General features: G+C 38.1%; 2 protein-coding genes across 5 annotated transcripts in view; both read right to left on the bottom strand.

Moving 5' to 3' along the window:
- The window catches only part of clcn1b (chloride channel, voltage-sensitive 1b), a 30557-nt gene extending 24496 nt beyond the window's left edge, over window positions 1–6061 (bottom strand). Inside the window, exon 1 of the mRNA XM_053630164.1 lies at window positions 5946–6061. Within this exon, the coding sequence (XP_053486139.1) occupies window positions 5946–5996 (51 nt within the window). The 5' untranslated portion in view covers window positions 5997–6061. The remainder of the gene's footprint in view (window positions 1–5945) is intronic.
- Window positions 6062–10068: 4007 nt separating this feature from the next.
- casp2 (caspase 2, apoptosis-related cysteine peptidase) lies at window positions 10069–22706 on the bottom strand. Of its 4 annotated transcripts, none has more exons than XM_053630181.1 (11): window positions 21754–22704; window positions 20102–20258; window positions 19117–19266; window positions 17266–17338; window positions 16838–16929; window positions 15283–15459; window positions 14998–15126; window positions 14707–14797; window positions 14410–14604; window positions 14069–14178; window positions 10069–12149 (listed from the first exon to the last, which is right to left on the bottom strand). In XM_053630181.1, exons 2-11 carry the CDS (start codon window positions 20252–20254, stop codon window positions 12015–12017), a joined length of 1305 nt encoding a protein of 434 aa, XP_053486156.1. In that variant the 5' UTR covers window positions 20255–20258; window positions 21754–22704; the 3' UTR covers window positions 10069–12014. The 4 variants fall into 4 exon arrangements, with proteins under 4 accessions (XP_053486156.1, XP_053486169.1, XP_053486175.1 ...); XM_053630194.1 differs by having other exon boundaries at window positions 14416–14604; window positions 21754–22703; XM_053630188.1 differs by lacking the exon at window positions 10069–12149 and adding an exon at window positions 12901–13906 and having other exon boundaries at window positions 21754–22706.
- Window positions 22707–23770: the final 1064 nt, after the last annotated feature.

A 23770-nucleotide genomic window follows, 5' to 3' on the forward strand; every position in this document is an offset into this window, starting at 1 on the left:
CAGAGCATTAGCAGAAGCAGAATTAAAGTTGTCCCTTTCTCTCTCATACACACCCACACACAAACAGTGGTCATTTCTTATGTCAAATTAGGATGTTTTTGGAATAAGGTTGAGGATGAAAAGAGCAAGTTTGTGGGTAGTGGTTTTTTGGGATAGTTTAAAAATAGTCAAATAATCGGAATTAAATCTAATCAATCTAATTTCATCAAACACAGTCTATGGCAAACAAAAGGAATGTGTAAGTGCGGACAGTGAACCATTTTTGTTGTAAGTTACAGTATATTGATTATGGTGTGTATTAGGTGATCACAAAAAGGCATACTGAACATATTGCTCAAAGGTCTCATTTTTCCAAATGGCAGAATTTCAACTTTCAGGTCTTTTTATGCAGTTTCCAGACAAGTTGGGCTGAAAAAATTAAACCTGGCAACCCTGGTAATAATTTTGACCCCAGCTCTACAACCGGTTGTAAAAAGCAGCGACATGTGCAAGAAATGCTGCACATAAGTTTGCAAGGGACATGCTATTGTAACACATTGTCACTCATGTGCATGAACACACGTGCACACACCTGAGAATCCAGGACAATTCACTTTTAACCTAACACATAAAATCTCTATTTTGGAAAATTATATTTTCGGGATTTGTATTTAGGGTGCTAAACTTTTACAACCTAAAATCTTAGGGTTCTGATTTTTTTTTAATCTTACGCCTATTTCAAAACAAAGGAAAAAACATAGTAAATTATTTAAATACACCACAGAAAAAAAAGTTGCTTTTATTTAATGTGACATGTATATAATGCAAATACATACAAAATTCATATTCAGATACTTTTGGCAGCTTCTAACCTCAATAATAATAAATATTTTAAAATGCTTTAGAAGGGGAATGGTTTATTTTGACCTGAAAAGAAGCTGGAAACCTGACTCAAATACAAGACATGGGATAAGATGACTTTTAGGAGTTATTTTAGGGTCTGTGACCCAGAAAATAAAAAAGCGCCAGAGATTGGTTAGTAGCCAGACGGTTTCACTCAACAGATGAAACCTTCTAGATCAAGGAAATAAAACTATAAATTATGTGTCTGATGATGAGGGTGTGATATCTTAATTTTATTCGCTAACTAATTATATTGTGTGACATTTAAACATGATGAATGACAGCAGTAAATGTGCTATGTACTGGCATACAAGGTTTTTCAACCACAAGTATGATCATGAAAATATACACACACACGTGCAAAAATAAAAACTTTGCTTTTGCCAAAAGCTGAATATGACAAAGCCCTTAACTGTTTCGTAAATTTTTTTTAAAGATGATGTATGACAAGGAAAGCAGAGAGAGAGACAGAGAGAGACAGACAGAGAGAAAGACAGACAGAGAGAGAGAGACAGAGAGAAACAGAGAAAGAGACAGACAGAGAGAGAGACAGACAGAGAGAGACAGAGAGAGAGGCAGACAGAGAGAGACAGAGAGAGAGAGACAGAGAGAGAGAGTAGGAGTTGCTCATGTGGACACAAGACATGAAGGTCACAGTGTCTTTGAGAGTTAATTAAAACTATAATAATCAGGCATTCCTTTACATGACTCTGTGTATGTGTGTCTGCATCATGATAAAATCTGACCCAGTCAGTGACAGATTGGACACACACACACACTCACACACACACGCACATACACACACACACTAATGAAAAAATAAACATAACACTGAATTCTGTCCCACAAATCAACTTCTCTGTAACAAACTGTTCAACAGTATGTGATAGGAATGACAAAAATATATATATTTCTGAATACATAACTCAACAACTCTCACAATCAGCTATGAAAAACTGAAAAGGCTCTGAGTATTTCATAATCAGAACAAGGTCATGCTCAAAGGCCAGTAAATGCAGCCCTCTTACAGACACTTCAGCTCTGCTTTAATCAGCTATACATTATACAGCTGTGAGCATTTCATGACATGGCCGTGATACAGTAAAGAAAGTTTATTGATTCAACAGCATTGAATGTTTTACATAATCAAAATACACAGTGACCCACATCCTAACGTAATGAAATTCATAGTGCATGACTACAGTAAATCAATAACAAACTTTTCCCTATAAAAGTTATATGGCATCATCCAATTAACAGTTAATATGACTTAAAATGATGTAACAGTAATTATAATGTAACAATTCTATCACTTTATAACTGTAATAATTTCCTCAAATTGTATTCTGAGTCAATAAATAGTTCTAAAGAAATCTTTACAGAATTCTTACCAGAATTTGATCTAAATTCATTACTGTCTCAGAGCCCTCAGTGCACTCGCTCATCATGCTCTCCACTCTGCTGCTGTCTCTTCCTATTTCTCTCTCTTTTACTCACGCAGCTTTTTATCCCTCGCTTACCTCTCTATCCATGTCCCTTTAACCTTCAGAAAACATTCAGGTATTAGTAATTGTACCTGCCTTCTATGTGTCTACTGTATATATGGGTAGGAAACTACATCACCCACAATGCAGTTGTGATTAAAGTCCTGCTTCTGTGGTTGACAATGTGCTGTCAGCAACATTTAATTCACATGGCAGGCGTCCCACATGACCAGTTCATCAATCAAAACAACAACAAAAAAAAAAACCCCTATAATTGTGTTTTGTTCTGTTTTGAGCAAATATCATAATGTACCCTACAGGGATCAATAAAGGTCTCTTATCTTATCTTACATCGACAAACATTCTTTTCCCCCATTTGACACAGATTCTGAATCTCAAATAAACTAAATTAGCATCTTTGACCAAGATGAACAAAGCTCTCAACAGCATGACAAATGGTTTCTAGAAAATTATATATGTGGGTGTAAAATTTATGACAAATTTATTGACATACTTCTCAACAACTTCCAAATATGATTAATATGTGGAATTAATATGTTTTATCTGTCCAAGCCTAAATTTGCTCAGATGCAGTTTATTACCTTAAAGAGTCTCTGTTAAATGTACTTTTAAAAGGAACCACAAAATAAAATTCATGTGGTTTTATCAACTTTTTTTTAAAATAATAATTAATACATATTTAATACATTTTACTAATCCTACTAGTCTTTTCAAGTACTTTGAGATTTTGAAGTGTTACAAAAAGTGTTATTATTATTAAAGATGGACAGATAGATAGATAGATAGATAGATAGATAGATAAAGTGTGTTCTGATCAATTCAAAACAATTCTGAATATAGCATGAAGGAATAAACATTTTTTTACAAACATATAATTACATTTTTATTTTTAACCGCTCACGTACAATAGAGTGTACTGTGCTTTTGAATGTGATTTGTTGTTATTTAGGGCTAGAGAAGAGAAGAGAAGAGAAAGTTACAATTTATTGTCATGATATGGTTTCATCTTTATTTTTTTCTGATGATTTTTCTTAGTTCAATTTACAGTAGGGGAAATAAGTATTGGATGCCGCAACATTTCTTTTAGTAAATATATTTCCGATGAGGTTACTCACATGAAATTTTCACCAGACTTTGGTATTAACTCACGAAATACACATATATAAAGAAATCCAAACATTAAAGTCCATAAAGTTATGAGTAATAAAGAGGAATGACACACGAAAAAAGTATTGAACACGCTAACTGAAATTTATTTAATACTTAGTGGAGAAGCCTTTGTTTGTAAGAACAGCTTCAAGATGGTTCCTGTTCGAAGAAATTAACCAGTTGCAGTATTCAGGTGTGATTTTGGCCCATTCTTCTAAATATATTGTCTTTAAATCTTGTTCAATTGGATTCAAGTCAGGTGATTGACTGGGCCATTCTAACACCTTGATTTTTTTTCCTCTGAAACCAATTGAGTTTCCTTTGCTGTATGCAAAGGAAACTCTCATCTGACCAGACTACACTCTCCCAGTATTTCACTGACTTGTCCAAATGGGCTGTAGCAAACTTTAAACGAGCTCCGACATGCCTTTTCTTTAGTTATGGAGTCTCCTTGCCTTACCTTGCCTTGGAGAACTGCTTTTTCTTAGCGTGTTTAATACTTTTTTCCTGTTTCATTCCACTTTATTACAAATAACTTTATTTACGGACTTTAATGTTGTGAATTCTTTATATTTACAGATTTCTTGAGTTAATACTGATATCTGGTGAAAATTTCATGTGAATAGCCTCATTGAAAATATATTTACTGAAAAAAATGTTGATGCCACTGTATACAACCATATTTCCCCACTGTATACAACCATATGTCTAAACATACAGCTGAACATTGGAGACAATAAAGGCGTTTCAAGGATACAACAGTGGGGTTTGAACTCTCTTTCTAGCCACTAACCCAGAACCTTACCCACTGAACCAGCACATGTGAAGATCAGGAATATATGAAGGTTTGTATTCATATACACTAAATACTCTGAAATGTATTTAATATATTTTGTGAAAGTGCTAAACATTATAGATGATCACACAAGCCAAATCTGATTGTACAGTACAGTGATTCAAATGTAAAATCAAATTTATCTTAATTTAGGAATAAATCCACCTGAGAGTCGAAATTCTCAAGCGAAAAGCTTTACTTCTTTGGTCACAAACCCTGGAGGCAAATGCTTTAACTACTGTATGTCCAGACACCATATGAACCATTTGAACATAATGTGCCAATTTCATTGCTTAGACACAAACAAACACACACACACACACACACACACACACACACAGTCACATGTGTACGTCCCAAATAAGAAATAAAATGCATCAATTTGACTTATAATAAAGAGATCAACACAACCGTAAAGCCTATATATAGAGCTGCTGACAGAGCTTTACGCCTATGGGAGCCATTCCTTTTGCAGGTATCTCTGACATGTGTGCGCGCGTGGGTAAAGAAAAGTCTAATAAAGGACAGACTACTATCAGATCCTCCTTTTGTGCAGCACAGTAAGAGGGAGGGCAGAGGGATGAAGGAAAGCTCTGAGAGAAACCTACATCTCAGAAAGCCACGGTATAGGGACAGAGGAGGGCAAGAGAGGGCAAGGCTAGACATGCCACCACTTTCTCACCAATGCAAAGTCACATGTCTCTCCAACACTCAATTCCTTTCCGAGACAGAATTTCCATCCTGCCCCTCTCCCCTCCTTCGCTGGTACCCCAGGGCAAAAGCTAGGCCACATGCTGTAATTAACAAGCTGAGCCCGTGCTTTCTGCAGCTCTATGTTGAAGAGAATTAGTGGATGTATATTTAACCTGCATGCTCAGGTTTCCGCTCGCACACGGCCACACAGATGTGGAGCGTGTGTTATAGTCAGCACACGTACTCACACACAGCTAACAAGCTGAATGGAGCAGCAACACGGCCACTGATCACCACTTAACACACTTTATACGCAGTGTTCGTTCAACTCAGGTGTAGAATAATGAATCCCCATGTGAGAAGTTAATAGCTTACAGCCAAAAAAAAAAGAGCTAGAGATGCTCTGATTGTTATCTGATCAATATGGTTAAATAATGGAAATTAAAAGTTGGAGCACACAATATAAAAAGAGTAAGTTAGGATATTTACTTACTTTTGGTCAGTGTGATAACATGCAGCAGTAGGCAGCGCAAGAAACATATCCATATCCAAATCACAGCCATAACCAACAAGTCACTGGTGCAGGTTCGAGCCACCACGCAGATACTTTCAGAGAGCTTTCGATATGTCACCGCTCAGAATAGAACGGAAAATCAATTAAACTGTGAGCTATTGGAAATCACCACTATAAAGGCCGTTATTTAAAGTGAGTTCAATTTGGTAGATAAGACTGTTCATGTTATCATAGTTCATCTCAGCAAGGGCTCCACACACAGCATGTCAACAACGTACCTGAGCACAAAGTAACACAAAGGGCAGGGAGAGAGAGAGAGAGAGAGAGAGAGAGAGAGAGAGAGAGAGAGAGAGAAAGGGAAACTGACCAGGGTCTGCTGATATCTCAGAGCTTTCCTTTGCGATGCATCGGCAGCCATCGACAAGCTTACACTGAGCCAAAAATAAACATACACACCGTTCCACTCCTGTATTACAGTGCCTGCAACACACACATACACACACACAAGCAGAAATACATACACAGTCTTGAGTCTGCGATAACCTGTAACACAAAAACACACTAAAATATCTATGTAAGTCAGACTTAAGTGATGGCACCTGCATGGTAAACACTTGCAGAATGACACACACACAGTACAGACATACATGCGATTTCTGTTTCAATAATACCAAATAATACATTTCAAGGAATACAAACATTCAAGTCACGTACCTGAAAAAGCCTGGACATGCCATGAAATAGATTGAAAATTCGAACAATGGAAGTGTGAAAGGTCTTATCAGGGAAATCCATAGCACACCAGGCAGATGTGAGGTGAACGATGGAGATTAGGGTTAGACAGGTGGTAGACAGACAGAAAGTGAAAAGAGACATCATACACAGTATGTCAATTCATGTATGTTTCCATAAAAAAGAACAAAGGTGAAGATGAGAGAAAGAATAATAGAGGCAAGTAGTAAATCACACATCAGTAATGTGACTTAATGTCATTAAAGCAATATACAGTGCTTTAAAAAAGTCTGTTTTTGTGTATATCTCATATTAAACTCTTTCAGAAATTAAAACAAAATCTAAGATAAAACAAAGGTAACCTGAGTAAACACAAAATACAGTTTTTAAATGATAATGTTATTTATTGAAGCAAAAAAATTATTCAATACCAACTGGGCCTGTTTGTAAATGTATTTGCCCCTATAGTTACTAATTCTCTAAATCTATGAAATTATTCATAATGGAGTTCAACTGGTCTAGACTCAACCAGGCCTGATTACTGCAAACTCTGTTCAATCAAATCAACACTTAAATATAACTTTTTTAACAGCATGAAGGTGGTTAAAAGATCTTACCCAGTAATACACTACGCCAAAGTTAAAAGAAATTCCAGAAATGACGAGGAAGAAGGTTACAAAGCTATTTCAAAGGCTCTGGGACTCCAAAGGACCACAGTGAGAGCCGTTATCTCCAAATGGAAAAACTCAGCATAGTAGTGAACCTTCCCAGAAGTGGCCAACCTTCCAAAATTCCTCCAAGAGCACAGCAACGACTCATCCAGGAAGTCACAAAAGAGCTGACAACATCAAAGGAACTACAGGCCTCTACTGCATCAATAAAGGTCACTGTTCATGACTCCACTATTAGAAAGACACTGGGCAAAAATGACATCCATGGAAGAGTGGTGAGGGGAAAACCACTGCTAACCCAGAAGAACATTAAGGCTCGCCTGAATTTTGCAGAAACACACCTTGATGATCCTCAACCCTTTTGAGAGAATGTTCTGTGGACTGATGAGTCGAAAGTGGAACTGTTTGTAAGACAGGGATCCCATTACATCTGGTATAAACCAAACACAGAATTCCACAAAAAGAACATCACATCTATGGTCAAGCATGGTGGTGGAAGTGTGATGGTGTGGGGATGCTTTGCTGCTTCAGCACCTGGGCAACTTGCAATAACTGAGAGAAACATGAATTCTGCTCTCTACCAGAAAATCCTAAAGGAGAATGTCCAGTCTTCAGTCCTTAAGTTGAAACTCAAGCACAACTGGATTATGCAGCAAGATAATGATCCAAAGCGTAGGAGTAAGTCCTAGTACTAGAAGTAAGTGAAAGACTGATCTCTAAAGGTGGCACAACCAGATTTTAAGTTTGAGGTGGTAGGTATTGGATAACATTTTTTGCTTCAGTGGAAAAAAACAAAAACTATTGTTTTGCGTGTTTACTCAGGTTGCCTTTGTTTTTTGTTGTATTTCGTTTGAAGCGCTAAAACCAGTTAGTATGAGATATACTCAAAACAGAAGAAATCAGATGGGGCAAATACTTTTTCACAGCACTGTAGAGTGTGTGTGTTTTAAGGAATGTATTTGAAAGGTAAATGATCATTCCTTATAAGCTACTTTTTATTACGTTCAAAGGTCTTACACCTTACGCCCCCTCCATCTCACACCCTCGGGTCCTCTGACAGCAGACTACATGCAGTACCTCACACCAGATCCTTTAGAACCATGGTCCCCTGCTGAAAGAAACTGAGGAAAGGCCTACTCAACTCTTAAAGGTGTTTTTGTTACTTTGGGTTAAACAGCTTATAAAGAGACTCTGGATGTTAGAAACATGCTATATAAATTGAGCATATAACTAAATCACGTGCAATATTACAGGTTTGGATTGGCTGTTCACATTTGAAACAGAAAAAATCAGAAACGTGTGTCTCTGTGTCCATGATAAAGCAATGGACAGATAATTGTTTAGCCTTCTCCGCCTTAATGCTAGCCTTGCAGCATGCCCCATGGCATTATGCCAGCATGTTGACCCACCCCTCCCGGCTGGATTTCCGTTTTGCTTCCTCTCTGTTCCCTTCAGACCAACATGGGAGTTTTTTTTTGGGAGAGGACACTGCTTCCCTTTAGGGTGCCCCTGTAACCTGATGAGGGTTCTATGTGTGTGTGTGTGTGTTTGGGCAGGGGGGAGTCTCAGCAACTTTCACCTCATCAGAGAGGAGGAAGTTGAGACACACTGTTCAGGGGGCATAGCCAAAATCCCCCTCACCACCCAACCACACACACAGGCTTTAAATATGACTTGACTTGCATATTAAACCGCGGCTGTGGTTAGTATCTGATGGACTACCCCTTTTAGGATATTCAGGAATTTCATGCTGTGACAGGCTCATGCATAATCAGTAAATGATTAAGTATATAAAAAAATGTTTTTAATAAAATTTGGATACTATACTATACTATGTTTTACCATATGATCATTTAATATAAATAAAACAACAATACGTTTAAATAAACAATAATCAAATATCCTCCATGTGTTTTTCTGTGTTGGAATCATGGCTTTTGAACTCACTGAAAAAGATGTATTCACATACTGTGAAAAGTGAAAACATGGTGGCAAAATGGCCTGAGGACAGATAGGACACGGTGCACCTTACGATCTACTTGCTAACACACCGTTATAGACATGAAAACATGACGGCAAGCAAGCGTAATGTGATCAGGGGTGAATCACAGCAGTGGTGGTCATTCCATCAGTCACAGTCGGACAGCCCCCCCCCCCCTCCCCCCTGGAAAGCAGACTGGGACAGCACAGCGGGGAACGATGTGGAAATTGAAGAGAGAAAAAGAGTAAGTACAGAGCAAACTGCAGTCTTAAGCACTGGAAATGCTGCAGTTCAATAGGCAGAATAGAAGCAAATTAATTAAACAGATTAATATTTTGTTTATCGAGATAAAGGCTAGAATATCAGCACTGCACTCACATACGCAACACTGACCAACTGAGCAAACCAACAAAGCACACGAACACACAAGCAATATGACAAACAAGCTAAACAACTCCCCCCAACCACACACACACACACACACCACTGCGGCTCAATTAAGGTCCTGGAGAACACAATGGAGGAAAAACAAAAAACAACAAAAGCACACCTGGACAGGCAAGCACGCATACACATCCATAAATATACTCAGACAGACAAGCATAAACAACACAATTTTACCTTTACAAATGTGTTTTTCAACCTTGTAATTTTATTCAAAGACAGTTTGGGGGTTTTTTTTGTTTGTTTGTTTTTTTACAAAAATATCACAAATTATTGTCCACAGCACCGTCCCGGACTTACAACATTAACGGCAGTTAATAACAATCAAATATTTGCTACAAACTATACTGTTCGCTTAAAATGTACAAAGTTCAGCTAGAAATCTTTTCAGTAATGGCACTGAAATGAAAACACACAATATAATAAATGCTTTTTTGCACTTCCAGGGTCTCGATTTTTTATAATAGCTCATAAGACCGCAGAGTGGAGCTGGTCATAATAGTACTGTCGTGCAGTTGTATTTTATTCCATGTCAACTTTCTAATAATCTACTCAAAAAAAAAAACAAACAGAATGTGACACAGAACAAGACAATATCATGTGCTTTGATTAAAATGCATAAAGTGGCGAAATTGCATATGTGGGAGATTTTTTTGTTGTTGTTTTAAAGCAAAAAAAAATTAAAAACTGGATGTTCTCATACAGTTTACACATTAATACTCTCAGAATGGGGTTCATTTTTTAGAATAATTCAGCAGTCATCATCACACACATAAATCAATCTGCACATTACTATTTGGTCTAGGTTGGAATTGAATCATGAGATTCAACATGAGAACTGCATTCCCAGAAGCAGGAAATCAATACTGCTCTGAGCTCATCAACTGGAATGCTGAGATTTATCTCTCTGTGTTTTTAACACTTGAGGGTAACATTAAAATACTTCCTATTTGCACTTCCTACACAAAAGGTAGACATTATCAATAAGCATTGCATCTCTTGGAATCTACAACACAACACAAGTCTCCCTATAAACATTCCTCTCCAGTGTAAAGAGTACTATTTAGGCACCAGAAAACAAGTTCGCTTGGCAGAATATGGAAAATATTCATGTCTGTGATAATGTTCATTCAATCAATAATATATTATCATACCATATATGAGTTATGCTGCCATGCCAAAGTAGCTTGCATGTGGGATAATGTAAAAGAGTCGGATGTGTGAAAGATGATGTAATGAAACGTTAAACTGTGTTACAGAGTCGTGACTCCTGCAGGAAAACACATGACAGGCAGACATATGTTATTTGGTTCACTAGGAATGCCAAAGTGTGCAAAAATAAAGTGTGCATTAAAGCTGCATTATCTGAGGCTTTGGAATGCTTATCTCCTTCACTATTCACAGCACTAAACTGAACGAGGGAAATCTGCACTGAGGCAATTACTGCACTAACCATAAAACACTCAGAATCTTTAAAACGCCTTTGAGACTATAGTGGAAAGTGGTCGATTAAAGTCTTCAATCTTTCCGAAATACAGCCTTAAGTCAGGTGTTTGAGTGACAAAAGTGTCGATGTAAGCGCTACTTCTAGACCTCTACTGCCCTCTGGTGACAGAGAAATTAGAAAGGAACCTAACTCAGTTTACATGTGGAATGTAAGCTGATTAATAAAACATTAATAATATAATAGAATGTTACAAAGACTATGCTGATGTCAATACACATGTTGCAGCCTCCAAAGCTTTTAAACGTTAAACAAGTCTAGGTTTTTACAACAGAACATTGGTCTGTGCCATGCGAATAAGAAAGACTACATTAGTACAAACAGAACATCCTGCACCACAAAACATTGTGGTGTGGAATACTGCAGATCAGTAGAGCAGAACTGTGCATTATTTACTAACTCAAACATTTACTGAAACAGAATGGGAAAAAGAGTTTGATGAAGTGAAGGTACTGAGGAAGGCTGATCACTGTGGCACTGGTCCTGCCTAAAACTGACACAAAAGCATATGAGCAAGAACTTTAAAAAAAAAAAAATTGAATAAAAACAAAAAAGTCAAATGAAACTTGCTAAAAAGATAAAAACTGTACAGAGTCCATATATTTCCTACAAAACTAACAAAAATAGATCTGAAAGTGTTAAAAAGGGTTATACCATACTTAAGTAAATTGTTATTACTGTATATGAGAGCAAATAATCCCAATAAGCACATACACACACCCACAATTTAAGAAAGGTACAAAATATTGGCTTAAGCTTTGTAATACATGGATATATAACAATTACCGATTTTTATAAATGATTAGGGACTCATGTTCTTGGATTCATACAAAACCATTCCTTTTATATATAGATATACACATAAAATATGTGTAAAAACACTTTGTTTCTGGTTTAAACTGGTTATAAAGTGAAAAATAAAACGGAATGGGTTATTGTCATTGCCCAGAAGAAACAAATACTATTTACAAAGCAGAGTTCTGTGTGTGTGTGTGTGTGTGTTTTATGGAATGAGCCTGCTACCATTTATTGCTGCATTTCAGAATCCTAAATATTGCAGGGTTGGAATGGTCCTTTTACAGATCTGCAAGTATGTCTGTGTGTCTAGTTGTTTGCACAGTACTTGGGAAAGAGGTAGAGGTCTTTGCAGAGTGAACTGGTGAATTCAGACATTTCTTTGCAGCGATGGTGTGCTGAACCTGGAGCATGGCCTTCTCTCTCCTTAATTTGGCTGTTCACCTACCCAGATAAAACAAAGAACAAAGACAAAACAAAAAAACATTTTCAATGCAGTGGTACATGTTGCAGGTCAGCCTTTTGCAATATAATGTTTATCCCAAGAAGATTGTACGCTGACACAGTATTCAGTATTTGCCATGGTACTGTATTTTTTATTATTATTTTTTTGTAAAAGATGAAAATATGTGAATTTTTTCTGTTTAGTGTCCCTGTTAGCGTTATACTTATCAGTAGCTTTTTAAAATTGACATGTCTAGTATGTGCTGAAACACCAATATCTGTCACACAGAGTCACTGTGAACTTGTTACTTGCTGTAAACTGTAGTACATAGAGTGAAAAAAAATTTGTTTGTTGGAAAACACATGAAAGTAACTTTTTTTCATTTCAAAACTTATGTGCAAATGCCTGTTCCTGTGTGTGTGTGCCACCAGGACAGAAGGAAATGATGTTACTTATTTCTGTATTCTCTTCGATTCTATCAAAGAACCCTTAGGCTGGGTTTAGTCCGTTTTAGCACATCAGGAGATAATAAAATAACTCTAATTTTTGTGTCTGCGTATCCTATAATGCCAAATGACATTTTATTTTAATTAGAATGTTATTTAAACAATATTATTTAAGCTCATATTTGCAATTGTTTTTGCAATTTAAGGTACAATTGTGGATTTTCTTATTTCTTACTTGTAACCTGGAAAATATGCTGAACATAATATGTAAAATATATATATAATTTCTTTCTTTTTTTTTTGTTAAAGTCATGGCCTCAGCACAAGTAAATTATGTGGCTAAAAACCCATCTGGGAAAACTGCGTTACTGTCTGGAGTGCTTTGGAAAAAAACCCAAAAAAACTAACAACAAGAAACACAAAAAAAAAAAACCAGAATACACACTCACTGTAAAAGAAATGGACAAAGCACTGACTACCACGACTAGCTCAGCTAGCTTTCAGGTACAAACTGCCAAAGTGCTATGGTTTGGTCCTTGAGCAAAGACCCTTAGCCTTCAGCTCAGTTTTATCCTTCATCAACTGTAAGTCACTCTATTTATTTATTTATTTATTTATTTATTCATTCATTCATTCATTTAAAATCATCAGCTAAATGAGCAAATGTCCTGGATTATGTGTTGAATATGTAAAATAGTTCAGCAATTAAATATGTTTTACAGTTGTCTACTGTATATTTTTTACAGCACTTCGCTGAAAGCCCTGCTGCCAGTTAATTACAGAAAAAATGTACAGTAATTTGTTTTACAGTTCTGGCAGTGCTTTTCCATGATGGAGTAACTATTATAGTATTACTGGTAAAGGGAATGAAGCTGGATTCAGAATTAGAGATGTTACCCCTGGACATGTATGCAAATGCAAACTGTATATAGCTTTGAAATGTTTTAATGGCCTGCTTTACATAAAGAATCAAGTAGATATGTTTTTTTTTCTTTATTATAAAGAAAAACAGAACAACAAAGGCACTCTAGACAATTCTCATAGATCGGTATGAGCAGAATTTTGTGTGTTTATAGCGTTTTAGTAAAGGGGTTTGCTTTGATGACCTTTTTTTGAACAGACAATGGAGTGTAATTTTTAATTCACTGCTGTACGCCACGTCACTCTAGTTGAAATCAAATGATGCGTTTTTGACAGACGCCAATATGAACTTGAGATGAAGCCCAAATCTGTCTTTGATTTGCATGGATTTGGGTATAAATCAGTGTGTGGCCCAACAGAAGAGCGTCCGGAGATCGCGAGTTTGAATCCTGACGATACAGCAGCCATCAGGAACCGGAAGACCAAGAGAACAAAACTGGTCAATAACTTTAAGGATGGTGGCATACTCCCTCTCCCCTATCAATCATAGTGTCACTACTCAATCATGTGGGTCGTTAAAAGAAAAAAGAATTCAGTGTGTATTTTATTACCTGCACCAGTATATCTGATAAGTGTGTGTCTCTGGCTCTCTGTCTCATAGCTGTGTTGAGTTCCTGAATGAACCATGAGCCTTTCTTTGTGTTCCTCATTGCCGCAGTACCTAAGTTCAGATACACAAGCAGACACAAATGAATACATTTAAAAAGGTGTGGGCACACTCACAGTCAAAACTCCCCCTCCATAATTCAAGTTATTAATTCACAAAACTACAAGTGTCAGGTATTTTCCTAGCTGCTGGGTTGCATATAGGAGAAAAACCTGTTGAACGATTCTGTAGATATACACACACACAAAAACACACATGCACACAAAGACATAAATGGATACACACTGAAACCTTTGAGAGTAGCAAAACCGTAGATCATGTCGGATCTCTGGGGAAGTTTCACTCGCAAGCTCTCGCTCTCTTCACTTGCTCTGTTCTGTCTGTCAAGGTTCTCCTCTCTCCCTGCATCCCTCTGCTCACAGCCTGTAGGCTGCATCGCATCATCACCATCTAACTGATCCACACCACAGTCCATCTCCTCTGAAACAGAACCTTATAAGAATCAGAAAACAGCTCGCTGGTAGCTCCATGTTCACTGAAGATTTTGTCAAGATATAACGAATAATTGTATATGAGTCCAACCTCCTCTACAGGCCTGAATGAAGAACATTTTTGGCTTGTTTTGAAGCAGGGGGCAACGAGCGTTATCAAACCTCTCGAACACCCAGTCCAACTGAAATATAGAGAGGGGCTTCTTAGTGCTGGGCAAATTAAATAAGCAATTATTAATCACTCCTTACTGTGAAAATCAGCTATTAAAGAGAGCAGCCAATTGATTTCTTCTTTCAGAGATATTCAGGACACCTCAGTGGCATATTCTGGTTTTGAATACTGAGGCCACTGTTGCTATTTATTAGTTTAGAAAAAAGTTACCTCCAGCAGCTTCCCATCAACGCCGTAAATGGAGCCCTCCACTCCATGAGACAGCAAACACACAACACAGCAGTCAGACACAGCGTGCTCCGGCTGCCGAGAAAACTGCTCTAGGCAGGCCTGCATGGCCTGAAAGATTTTTAACACACATTTACAGACCATTATAAACCAACAACTTCAAACTCACCACCTACACCTAGCACAATGTACGTATGACGGACCATATGTGTAATTATAGCCCTAATTCTTTGTTTGTTTGCTAAGATGAAATGGAGTGAGATGTACCTGTAGAGTGAGATCTTTTTGCAGGCTCACTGTGAAGTCCAGCTCAGTAAAGAGTCTCCTTAGCACCTCCTCATCTACCTCTCCTCCTCTCCGTGTGTCCAGCTCTAACTCAGGCTCGAAGTGCACGTTACTCAGCACCAGTGCAAGGCCACGTGGACTAGATCTCATTGGGTAGGCCTGAAGAAACAGAGAGGACAGGAAATGTGAGTGAGTGTGTGTGTGTTTGTGTCTGACTAGTAGAACTCAGGTGTGTGTTTGTGTTTTTCTGTGTGGGTGAGTTGTGATTTTACAATAAATTGAGTGTGGTGAGATTAAAAGACTGTATCGGGAAAAGATGACCTTGGCAAGAAAATGTTGTCCTCACAGGCAGCCTGCCAAAACACAGCGCAACCAGCGTCATCCAATTCACTGGTTAATCATTACATTCTCTAAATGAACCACACTAAAAAGACTCAGGAACCTTAGGAGTTACTGGTTTGAATCAGTCTAACGAATCCTTACTGAATCAGTGAATCAATCATTACTAATCCATAAGACCACTCATCTATAATAACAGTGCATTTATGACCCATAACGTTGCTGGTTTTCTTTTAAATGCTGTTACAGTGATGCTGTTAGATAATATATGAGAGTTCTGTGCAGTATGACTCTATTCCCGTCCTGATTGTAAAACAAAAGGTGATTGCTTGGAGCGAGACCGTGCTACGATTGGTCAGTGCAATGTGGTGGTTATCCGATTGGCTTGAGAAGATGGTGGATGGAGTCCAACTATTTGTGGATTTGTGTGCACTCTTGACGCTAGAAATGTTTCAAAACTTACAAATTCCTGCAGCAAAATCCACAAATGCACAGGACACGATCCATAAATGAATACTAGTTGTGTTTGTGATATAAAAACATATTTGTAAAAATAAAATTATTTGTGAATTTTATTTTTTGTGAAACTACTAACATATTTCTGGATCTTGTTCCATTTATTTGTGAATTTGTTTAATTACTGCGAATTACTCTATATTTATTTGTGGCTCGTAATTTATTTATTAGGAATTATGAAACAATTCTAACCCCATAGGACACTGCTACGTCCGTTATTTGTCTGCAAGTCGGGATCACAGAGCGTTCCACCATACGCCTGAAGCTGGGGTTTTCAGCCACACTATACTATGTTTTAAACTAATGTTTTTAAATCATGTTTGGAAAAGTTGTGGGAAGCTTGGTGATGGTGACGTTGAAGTCGAGCGACCGTGGTGTAGTTCAGTTATAGCTTATTTTTTTGCAATAATCCAAAAGCTTATGGGAAAATCCTATTGGGTTTTTGTCGAGGGAACCAGTATGATGATAACTTCAGGGTTCCGGTACAAAATGACATCATCGCTGCACCACTCTATTGGTCGTATGTATATGACGGGCAACTGTTAGCTGTTAGCATATACCTATGCACAGTGAGACAGGTAGAACTCAGATGTGTGTGTGTGTGTGTGTGTACCTATGCACAGTAAGACAAGTAGAACTCAGATGTGTGTGTGTGTGTGTGTGTGTGTGTGTGTGTGTGTACCTGTGCGCAGTGAGACAAGTAGAACTCCTGCGTGCAGGGGAGCACAGCGGTGGTCAGAGGACTGTCAGCATCTAAGCACATCTCCATAGACTCTGAAGGGTCAAAGCAACAGAATTAAGCTCCACATACTGCAGTAGTGCAGGTGAGACAGCAGTCATTTTAATGTCTAAATGGCACATTTATCTACCAAAGTCTGCATCAGTCTGAATTAAAAGTGTGTGTGTGTGTGTGTGTGTGTGTGTGTGTGTGTGTCTATGTGTTTGAACGCATAGAGGTGACTCCCAACAACTGTTCCAAAATCAACTGTTATTCTAGTTTTATATACAGTATGACATTGTCAATGCTTTGAATAGCTACTTAATTATTTTCCTGTATATCACCGTCATTCACGCACACACACACACACACACACACACACACACACTCACCCTGGGTGCGAGCTCTTTTAGCAGGTACAGCACACTCCTCCGTTGGAAGTGGAAGTTTAGAGTCTGTAAACCTCTGCAAACAAAACAACACACAAGCAGGTCTGAGTTTAAACTGGTTACATTGTAGCTAGACACTGATTTAGTTTTTCTTTCATACAGCTTTCCTCTCACACAAAGCAATTTCTGATGTGTGAATACCAGAGATTATGGGTTTGAAGGCTCATAATTGTTTCAAATCTTTTGTCTGTTTGTTCTCTGACTCATTCAGGATTACCAGGGTCTCTGGGTGTGGCACAGTGATCAAGTTGAGCAAGTGTTTAATATCTCGCTATTTCAAGAAACAACTTGAACTGCTTTAGACCTTTTGCAATTATTATTATAGTATAGTATTTATGCAACTAACATGGATCTCAGAGTAAGTGTGCGAAACTAGGATCAGCTAGCCCGTGTTTCATTCTCGTGTTTCATTCTCGTCACTGGAATATTAAAGGCAAAGAATGAACCCAGATCAGTATACTCACTCTGTGAGAACAGATATGAGTAAAGGGCTGGTCACTGATTAACCAAGGAATTATAGTCACCACGTTTATACCTAATGCATAAAGTCATCATAAAATGCAGGTAAATGTCAATATAAATTTCACACAACACACAGTGTTGATAGAGCTGATATTGCTTTTTAACGTTTAAGAAAGAAAACAATGCCTAGCTGATAAGAAGACAAAAAGTATGTTTTTCCCCCAAAAAAACACAATAGGATGGTTCATTCATGTAAAAAAAAAAAAAAAAACAGAATGTAATTAACCATTTCTGCTTTAGGTACTGCCTGATGCAAATGTGCTCTGACAGTTTAACTACAGTTTGATTGATTAAAGGCATACATTTCAGCTAACCTGCAACGAACCTAACACCAAGAAAATTCACTACAGTATGTAGAGTAAGCTGCAACAGTGACTCACCTGGCTACAGTGTAAATCACTGGTGACATAAATAGCTCTCAGCAAAGGATACACAGATTCGACTGGATTATAATGCAAGTTACACATATTCAATTCAATTGTTTTCACACAAGCTTTTTTTTTGCTTTCACAGAAAGATCTATGTTCGGTTGACTGTAAAACCTGTTTTCAAACCCTCACTTAAAAATGGTGGTCTGTGGTTCACTTCGGGGCCTTGTATAAAAGCTATCCTCTGAGCATTAAATAAAGTAATTGCTTCAACTAGCCACTAACTACTTCTTGTTTTGAAGTTTCGAAATGACAGGGAAAGGGATGTTGTAATCTGCAGAGGAGATGTAATGGCTTCTTGAAATATATAGAAAAGCCTTATTCTAGCTGTTGTAATACTAAGAGCTTAACATGTGTAGGACTAGTTAATGTTTTGAAAACCCACCCCTACCACTAAATAAATTAGACTACAGGTTTCAACATTTCCTGGAATAAATATATCTGTCTAAACCTATCCACTGTGGATTACTATCAATCAGTACAACAGCACTACAGTGCTTTAGCATATGTAATGAAAATAACCCACAGCACCATGGGCAGAAAGTATTACTTGGTGAAATAGATGTCACTCCAATGATAAGGTTTTGAAGAATATTTGCATATGAAACTGAAATGAGTGAAATTGGCTTGGATTATGGCATCTACATGCTTCACCCCCTGGTCTTTCCTTGTCTTAGCAGGTGAGCTGTCCTGTATGAAAGAGATTTCACTCTCACACTGTGTAGGTGAGTTCTGCAACCATATTTGTACAAGGCTTTTGTTATAAACACACTCTTGCCTCTGGAATTCGTACCTCTCTGAACAGGTGTGAAACCTGCTAATTAAGGGTGTGCTGTTCCCTCACCTCTTTGTCTCTGAACCTAATAAGCAAGTTGGAGAGGTGCTCCTGCTCTGTCTCTTTAAGAGCTGCACAAAAGGTGCTGAAAGCTCGGGGGCCACGTTTCGGGAGTAGCATCAGCAAACGGCAGCTCTTCTTTTGGGATGTTGTCTCTGCCTGCAAGATTCAAATCATGACAAGGTCAAACGCTCTAACTACAGAGACTTTGCTTTTCAACCACAAACAGCCAAAAATACACTATCTTTATAAATCAGTGACTGTCTACTGACAAGCACTGAGTGTGTTGTCAGGTACAGTCAATGGTTTTGGCAGAAGTTGGTCGAAGTAATCAGTCCATTCAGACCCTTCCTTTAAACACAGGAGCTGCCTAGGACACAGGTTCCCAACCTTTGTCCTGGAGTGTCTCCTGTCGTACAATGTAAGTGTGTTCCCCAATCCCAACACACCTCATTCAATTAACAGCCCTTCCTGAGTAGACATGTATTTGTTGGGAGCAGGGAAAAGACTAAAATGTGTAGGACATGGTTGGAAACCTGTGGGCTAGACCATAATGCCAGCGTGCTATTGAAATAAGGGATCCTTCTGAATTAACAGGCAATTAGAGACGCATCTTTGTAGGGATAAGCGACATGACAAAAATATCATATCACGATACTTGAGGGCATTTCTACGATACACGATGTGTATCACGATATATGATTTCGCTAACAAACTGTCCACAAAACAGAAGTAAACTGACTTTTGCCTACTAAACTAACTTTTGCCTGCAAAGAGAAAGAAGATTAAGGTTTTTTTATTTTTTTATTACAACAAATCAACAAGATCAATTCAGTACCATTTAAAGTGTAATTATTAAAAACAAAAAAAATCTGTCTCATCCTTTAACTCCAGTTCAACATCTTTACTTAGTCCTTTGCAAATTAATTGCACAAACTGCTAAAAGGTTTCTAAAGCAATGCCTGAAAATCTACAATAGTAAGTTGTGCCTTACCAGAATGGTTTCTGCCATGCTCTCAGTGAGGATGTCTTCAGCCTGTAAATACTGAATGAGCAGCTCATCCACCACCAGTTCTTTACAAAGTGCCACCGAGTTCTTCTTCAGGGCCAGCTTGTCTTGCGCTTTCATGCCATATCCCCCGAGCATGGTGCTATTTAGTGTAGTGTATGAGGTTGAAAAACACAGACAGACAGACGTGAACCTATGCTGACAGACAGTGAAGTGGAACCATACCATTAACAACCGGGTTGCCCTTCCTAACAGTAGTCAAGAATATATTTATATATACCCATGATAAATATGAGCAGAGAAGGCTGTGAAGAATTGTCTTTATTGTTTAAACTTTTGATATTTTGTAAAAAAAAATTCACAAAAATATTCTGCTCTCATGGATATCAAACAATTGCAAACAAAACACAGGTTTATAAAAAAAAAAAAAAAGGTGTGCAACAATTATTGGCACCCTTTTAGTCAATACTTTGTACTTTGCGAAGATAACAGCTCTGAGTCTTCTCCTATAATGCCTGATGAGGTTGGAGAATACACGGCAAGGAATCTGAGACCATTCCTCCATACAGAATCTCTCCAGATCCTTCAAATTTCGAGGTCCACACTGGTGGACTCTCCTCTTCAGTTCACCCCACAGGTTTTCTATGGGTTTCAAGTCAGGGGACAGGGATGGCCAGGGCAGGACCTTGATTTTGTGGTCAGTAAACCATTTTTTTGTTGATTTTGATGGATGTTTTGGATCATTGTCCAACTGGAAGACCCAACCATGGCCCATTTTAATCTTTCTGGCAGAGGCAGTCAGGTTTTCATTTAATATCTGTTGATATTTGAGAGAGTCCATGATGCCATGTATCCCAGCAAAATGCCCAGGTCCTCTGTCAAAAAAACAGCCACGAAACATTAAAGAGCCACCACCATATTTAACCATGGGCATGAGGAACTTTTCCATATGGCTACCTCTCTGTGTGTGTCATAACCACCTCTGGTGTTTATTTTTTGGGAGATTTTTTGGGAACTTGAACCAGCCTCTTCACAGTGCATTGAGACAATATAGACACACGTCCAACTCCAGGTTGATTCATACCATTTCCAGTTGACTGGAACTTCTTCATTATTGCCCAGATGGTGGAAATGGGCATTTTCAATGCCTGTGCTATTTTCTTATAGCCACTTCCCATTTTGTGAAGCTCATCACAGCTACATTCCTTGGGCTTACCCATTGTTTTGAATAACTAAGGGAATTTGGCCTATGTGTTACCTCATATTTAAACCCCTGTGAAACAGGAGGTCATGGTTGAACAATTTCCTGTTACTAGTCACAAGATGTGCTAAAAAAATTTTAAAATATCATTGGGAATATACTTCAAATAGATTTTTCTCATATGAATTCATAGAGGTGCCCATAATTGTTAAACACCTATATTTAACAAAAAAAATTTTTTATAAACCTCTGTGATTTTTTTTAAACAAAAGATCAAAAGCTTAAACAATAAAGATAATTTTTCACAGCCTTCTTTATTTACCAGGGGTGCCAACATTATATATATATATATATATATATATATATATATATATATATATATATATATATATATATATGATAATGTAACTTGGCTAGATTAAAAAAAAAGTCTTACCGTGTTTTTTTATTCACTAGTCCACTTCTAATATTAGAAAATAACCCCTCCGTTAGGTAAATGTTACACTGAAACAGGTGTGCTGAACAGTTCACGAACAGGAATGTCAACTTTTTGCAGCAACCTAAACACCACAAGTTAGCTAACAAGCTGTTTCCTTAACTGCTTACAACAAAGTCACATTCACCGAAATAAAATCAAGAAACTTTCTCTAAAGGAAACAGACCTCGGTATACACTTGGGGGAATGCCAAAACATCTGCTTTCCTGCAGTACGCTAAGCTAATTAGCAATTACTGTATATACAGTTAGCTAGCCCCAAGCTAAAGGCTAGCAAAGTTAAAGCTAGCTAAAAAACAACAACAAAAAAGAAAAAAAAACAAAGCACAGCTAACGACTCGCCCGCAGTCTATAACACAATGCATTACAGTACACTGAGTCACCGTATCTAATGCTGCATACGGCTTCGTGAATAAACAGCAACGGGCACGAAAAAGTTATCCGGGTTTACGGGGAAAATAGTTTTTTAAAAATAATTGACAGTACAGGGACTATCCTGGAGCAACTTCCGCGCCAATAGACAGCGAATGAGAATGTTCACCTACTTCTTCTTTTTCTTCTTATTACTGCACAGCGCGTTATTACTGCCACATACTGGTGTTAAAACGAATGAGGAGGGAAACACATACTAGGGAGTGCTGTTAGAGGAAAAAAATGAACAAGGGGTTGGTGTGATGTGACCCGACCCCGAGAAGTGGATTAGTTTCCACACCACAGTGTTTTGTACCTCATATACCACAGCGTTTTGCCAACCAGTACATTAAAAACCACTGACAGGTGAAGTGAATAGCATTGATTATCTTGTTACACTGGCACCTGTCAAGTGGTGGGATATATTAGGCAGCAAGTGAACAGTCAGTTCTCAAAGTTGATGTGTTGGAAGTAGGGAAAACGGTCAAGTGTAAGGATCGGACCCACTTTGACGAGGGAGAAATTGTGATGGCTAAATGACTCGGTCAGTGCATCTCCAAAATGACAGGTCTTGTGGGGCAAAGGCTAGAATGTTTGGTCCGACCCCACAGAAGAGCTTCTGTAGCACAAATTGCTGAAAAAGTTAATGCTGGCCATGATGTAAAGGTGTCAGAACACACAGTGCATCGCATCTTTCTGCGTATGGGGCTGCGTAGACGCAGACCAGTTCAGAGTGCCCATGCTGACCCCTGTACAAACCCGAAAGCAACTACAATGTGCATGTGAGCATCAGAACTGGAACAATGGAATAAAGTGGTCTAGTCTAATGAATCATGTTTTCTTTTACATCATGTGGACGGCTGAGCGTGTGTGCATTGCTTAACTGGGGAAGAGATGGCACCAGGATGCACTATGGGAAGAGGGAAAGCTGGCAGAGGCAATGTGATGCTCTGGGCAATGTTCTGCTGAGAAACCTTGGGTCTTGGCATTCATGTGGATGTTACTTTGACACATAGCACCTACCTGAACACTGTTGCAGACCCTAATGGCAGTTGCCTCTTTCAGCAGAATAATGCTCCCTGTCACACTGCAAAACTTATTTAGGAATGGTTAAAGGAAAATGACAAAGAGATCAAGGTGTTGATTGGTTGATCTGATCGAGCATCTGTGGGATGAGTTGGACAAACAACTCCGATCCATGGAGGCTTCACCTTGCAACTTAAAGGAGTTAAAAAGACCTGCTGCGAACATCTTGGTGCCAGATACCACAGCAAACCTTCAGAGGTCTTGTGGAGTCCATGCTTTGAGGGGTCAGCTCTGTTTTGGTGGCACAAGAGGGACCAAATGGGCTGGTTTGAGTATTTCATAAACTGTAGATCTCCTGGGAATTTCACACACAACAGTCTCTAGAGTTTACACAAAATGTATCTAAAAACAAAAAACACTGATTGAGGTGAACAGTTCTGTGGGTGAAAATACCTTGTTCATAATAGAGGTCAGAGGAAAATGGCCAGATTGTTTTGAGCTGGAAGGAAAGATATAGTAAT

The sequence above is a fragment of the Ictalurus furcatus genome, chromosome 1 (genome assembly GCF_023375685.1).
Source record: "Ictalurus furcatus strain D&B chromosome 1, Billie_1.0, whole genome shotgun sequence".
Taxonomy (NCBI): domain Eukaryota; kingdom Metazoa; phylum Chordata; class Actinopteri; order Siluriformes; family Ictaluridae; genus Ictalurus; species Ictalurus furcatus.